The sequence below is a fragment of the Helianthus annuus genome, chromosome 2 (genome assembly GCF_002127325.2).
Source record: "Helianthus annuus cultivar XRQ/B chromosome 2, HanXRQr2.0-SUNRISE, whole genome shotgun sequence".
In the NCBI taxonomy this organism is placed as follows: Eukaryota; Viridiplantae; Streptophyta; class Magnoliopsida; order Asterales; family Asteraceae; genus Helianthus; species Helianthus annuus.
The window spans coordinates 150,764,363-150,769,781 of record NC_035434.2 but is presented as its reverse complement, the minus strand read 5'-3'; the positions used below and the strand labels follow the sequence as shown (position 1 = coordinate 150,769,781).

The following is a 5,419-nucleotide window of genomic DNA, read 5'->3' as shown; positions in this document are numbered from 1 at the left end:
CCGAACCTGACTTGTGTGGTAACCCTGTTAGGACGTGGTTGACCACCCTTAGTTCAAGAGTCTTTTATTTGTGTATCTGCCGAGCAAACCAAGGTGAGTTCACACAGCCAAGGCATGGGATTCCCGGGTTGGGAATTGGGTTGGATATGTTGATATTGAAAGAGTTACTCGTACTTACGCATTCACTAGACTATGACCATCGTCCTCAGGATAGTCAGGACACGTTACGTAAAGCCTACGTAACCCAGTATTTGCCATTTGTCTCCCGGGTCGGGAGGACACGTTACGTAAAGCCTACGTAACCCAATACCTTCTACTGTCTTCCGGGTCGGAAGGACACGCTGCGTAAAGCCTACGTAGCCCCCACGCGTACCACTGTCCTCGGGGAAGGGCACGTCACGTAAAGCCTACGTGACCCAGTACGTATTCCTGTTCTCGGTAAAGAAGAACACATGGTTGGAAGTTAGTCTAGTAAGTACCACTAATGAGAAGCCCTCATTAGTAAGGATAAACGTGGGAAGCCCCCACCGGTAATATAAACACAAGGTTTGGGAAGCCCCCACCTTTAGTACACACTAGTATGGGAAGCCCCCACTAGTTATACTTATGCACTATGTTATGAACTTACTTTCTGTGAACTCGCTCAACTAGTTTGTTGATTATTTGCTGCATGCCTTGCAGGACCTTAGGTATACTTGGGCTTGCACCAGAGGAGAAGCGGGCCGTTGTGGACAAGAACATGTGAATGCTTATTAAACATTTTTACATTCACACATTGATACTTATGTTTTGGGTTTTACATTTAATGCTTCCGCTACATATACAACGTTTGGTTTTGAACATCAGTCGTATCTACTATTATTATTAAATGCTATGTTTGATATGATTGATGGCTTGATCCTGGTCATGTCACGCCTCCAAGCGGTGGTACTCCGCGTGTGGATCTTGGGGGTGTGACATCCACTTCCAAAGGCTCCTAGCTCCTTTGCTAAGCTCCTTACACCTTGTGATTACTTGAAAATGGATGAAGATGGAATGAAGATGGTGGTGGTGTTGTTGCATGTTCTTGACCGAAGACAAGAGGGAGAGAGGAGAAGAGTGAGTGTGTTGTGTTGTGATGAGAATGAGATGTTATGTTCTAGTGGTCACTTATAAATTCTTCCAAGAACATGTAGTCCAATGGTTCATGTGTTAACAAAAGCAAGGGACAAGATCACATATAATAAGCAAATAAAATCCAAGGTGGGGACCACCTTGTAACCGTGTTCATGAGGGGGGGGGGGGGGTATGGTTGGTTTAAAATGGATAGTTAGGAGATTAGTTAGAATCTAGTGAGTTTAGTTAGGTTATAAGTTGTTATGATGTTATATAGTGTGTTATGATGTTCGAGGATCATAACTAGCTTAGAAATGATAAAACAATGCATCTAGTGAAAATTTGGTGTTTCGGGTAGTGTCCGGTTGTTCGGTTGGATACCAGTTCGTTAAGGTGCTAAATTATGCAGTTTAGTGTGCTTTATGTTACCTTTTGTGACAATTGTGATTCCCGACACTTAGGAAAACATTCTGGACCATTTAACCATAATTCTACATAATATTTAGTTGTTTAAAGGCTGATTTTTGCCGAATTCAGCAGTTTATGTGAGTTTTAGGCACTTTTCGGCACTTAAACTATCTCTAGGAAGGCAGTTTTATGATCCATACTTTCCTTCACACTATACTAGTGTAACTCTAGGTTTCTGGCTCATTCTGTGTCTCAATACCATGTCTGTCTATGTACTGAACTCCGTCAGCTTTTTTCTGATTTGTCTGATAACTGTGCTATCTCTGTTTCGTGCATCATTTGAATCAATAAAGTGTTGCATGTAGTAATTATATGACATTATGCAATATTTGATGCCCATGTATGTATATGACAATAATCAGAAGGCATTCATGTCATAAATTTTAAATTAGCACAGTCATTAAAGCATTAATCATTGTCTAATTATTGTACGGATACATGCAAATTTTGATAATTGTCACAGTTTTCACTACACCATCATGCAGAAAATGGGCCACGAGGAGTGTTCCTATGGAACAAGAGGTTATGTTAGCTGGTCTCCTTGGTCTCCTCTTAAAATCAAATGTTTCATATGGAAAATTGCTCGACATCGTCTACCAGTCAGAGAGAAGCTGGCTTCCAGGGGTATCAACATTAGCTCCTTGTTGCGTCCCTTTTGCAACCTTCACTCGGAAAATATAGATCATCTATTCATTGAGTTTCAATTTTCGAAACGAGTTTGGGGTCTAGCAAGTAGGGTTGTAAACGAACTGAACGAACACGAACAAGGCCATGTTCGTGTTCGTTCGTTAAGGAAATTAACATGTTCGTGAACTGTTCACGAACGCATACCGAACATAAGTTTATGTTTGTGTTCGTTCGTTAAGGAAATTCAGTTGTTCACGAACAGTTTGTGAACACTGGTCTCGAACACAAACGAACACAAGCAAATAAAAACAAACGCAAATGAACATTTAACTTGAAAATGAAAAAAATAAAAACATCGTTGTCCTTAAACATTGGATATAAGTAGTTAAATACAACCATTAAATGATAAATCAAAACACAAGAAGTCTACTAGACCACCAAATGATGAATCAAGTTTAACTAATTTAGACATAATTATCCCCAAAAATGTTTTAGAATATCCAAATTTTAGCTAACTTAGAAAAAAATAAGGTTTCAAGTTTTCAATATATTTAGATAAAAGATTTATTATTTATTATTTTTTTGATATAATCAAACGAACACGAACGAACGCAAACGAACATATTATTGAACGTTCACGAAAGTAGTCGAATGAACAAGACATGTCTTCGTGTTCGTTCGCTAAGCTAACCGAACGAAATTTTTTGTTCATGTTCGTTCGTTAAGCTAATCGAACGAACATAAACGAAATTCACGCCAAACGGTTCACGAACTGTTTGCTGAACGTTCGGTTCATTTACAGCCCTACTAGCAAGTAATTGATCTGGCTTTAATTTAGCAACGCATACATCGGTTATTGATTTGCTCAAAAGTGGAGAAAATTTGAGTCTGCCAAGGAAGGAAAGAAAGGTGTTTGGGGTGGTAATATACGGGGTCTTGTGGGGTATTTGGAGGAATAAAAATGAACAGATTTTCAAATCAAAGATGTGGAGGCCGGAAAGACTAGTGGAAGATATCAAACTAGTATGTTTTGAATGGCTAAGTCAAAGGGCTAAGGGCTTAACTGTAGATTGGAACAGATGGTACAGTAATCCGTTTTTGGGGTTATAAGGCTATGTTTAGGCCGTGTTGTTTTGGGTGTGTTTTTTTGTTTCGATTTTTGTTTTTTGGTTCTGTATGGGGTTTTTTGCTAGTTCCCCGCTAGCCCTTTGATATTATATCATTGTTGCCGTTCAAAAAAAAAAAAAAAATTAGACTATGGACACGCATTAAGTTTATACATTTTGATTTAAAATTAAATATAATTTTAAGAGAAAATTCTTAATCGAAAAAAGATGATAGTATTTTAATCCTTTCAAATGCTAAATGATCAACTTCATATCATTACACTAGAAATCACTACATTTTTTCTCTTTTTCAATTAAATAATATTTTTTATATATTTATAATTACTTTTTCTCTTTCCTCTACCCACAACCACTTTCAAAAACTATTAAAAATTAACAGGGGTGAACAATATCCTCTAAATATACTAAATATACTGATAACCATTTTTAAAATATGCAAAACCCGTTCACATAAAAATACAGAATGGGATGTGAATGCCTATAGCGCTTTTCTCGTAAAAAGTTGAAGCGAGAAGCGAGCGCTTCATGTATAGGGAGATGAAATCGGGCCTTTTCGTATAAAAATCTACTCATATATGTTAGAATAAGAAGAAAATGAAGCATACCTGTGACGAAGAAGTGCGATAGAGATGACTAGATGTTAGTGACAACGGGGAAAAGATGAGCAGATGAAATGATTTCGGATGGCGGCTGGATTCTAAGGTAGAAAGAAAGAAAGAATGCGATATAGAAGTAGGGTTAAACTTACGTATCTTCTTATTTGTTATCTTTTTCTTTTTACTAAATTACACTTTTGACCCTTAATGTTTTAGTCTTTATCAAATTTGATCTTAACTTCTCCTAATATGTTTATTTGTTTCTTAAGTGTATCATGAAAGTTGTACATTTAGCTTTTTATGTTGTATAAAGAAGTCATTAAGAAATTAAACCGTATATATGTTTTAATTATCTAAATTTTAGGTGTAGAAAACTTAATGTAATAGTAAATGTTATATGTAATTTATTAATAAAATATTATATTAATACCTTGCGCTTCACATACGAAAAGCGTTGCATTTTTACGCTCTGCGCTTTGCGCTTCGGTTTTAGACCTTGTCCCTTTAGTGCGCTTCCCGCTTTTTAAAACCACGATGACACGGGCTTTTAAATTATATACAAAAAAAATATAATATTGTTATCACAAAACTGTTTCAAGTCGCTCAAACAAGACCACATAACTAATAACACTTTTTCCCAAGATAAAACATTACAAGTGGCAGCAACTCATTTGACATTCATCCACACAATCTAGATAAGAAATAGATCACACCCTTCACCATAACCACTTCAAACTAAAAACCCTACAACAACCAACACTTGTTGATCAGTTGCTTCTAACCAAATCACATATTCTCAATCCACAACAAATGGCTTCAATGACAATGGCTTCCACCTTCCTCACCGGATCAGCTGCCATTGCAGCCACCAAGCAGCCCAACACCAACACCAGCCGCCGTGGGTTGGTGGTGATGGCCAATGGGTCAAAGGTGGCCGGAGCTGAGAAAGTTGTGGTGGATGAAAACAAGGCTGGAAGTGGCCGGAGGGACATGATGTTTGCGGTTGCGGGTTTGGCTGTGTTATCTGTGGCTAAAGTTGCATTGGCTGATGATGAGGAGCCGAAGCGTGGGACTGAAGCTGCTAAGAAGAAGTATGCGCCGGTCTGCATCACGATGCCGACCGCTCGCATTTGCCGGAACTAGGTGCATTTGGTATCGTTTGTGCATTGATCATATGTAAAACTCATTATGTTTTTGCTTATTTATTTGATGGTGTCCCCGGAAAAACAAATGTTTATTAATATTATCCCTTTTGATATCGTTATTAGTTAAATTTTTTTTTTTAACCGCTAAATGTTACACTCCTCCGTTTAAAAAAAATGTTACACTTGCTTGGTGGGTATTGAACCCATGACCTACTCCTATATAAACACCTAGAGGGTTCTGGTGAAAGATGGCATGAAGTCTTGGATATTATTTTCAATAAATGTTAATCATAGTTAAAGTTTGTTGTGATATATTTTTGCTTAGAACACATAAGAAAGTAAAGAAATCATGGTTTGAATA

General features: G+C 37.5%; 1 protein-coding gene across 1 annotated transcript; it reads left to right on the top strand.

Moving 5' to 3' along the window:
* Window positions 1–4,511: 4,511 nt before the first annotated feature.
* Window positions 4,512–5,186, top strand: LOC110924637 (photosystem II 5 kDa protein, chloroplastic). The gene has a single exon (XM_022168628.2). It carries the CDS (start codon window positions 4,724–4,726, stop codon window positions 5,054–5,056), a length of 333 nt encoding a protein of 110 aa, XP_022024320.1. The 5' UTR covers window positions 4,512–4,723; the 3' UTR covers window positions 5,057–5,186.
* The last annotated feature ends 233 nt before the right edge of the window (window positions 5,187–5,419 follow it).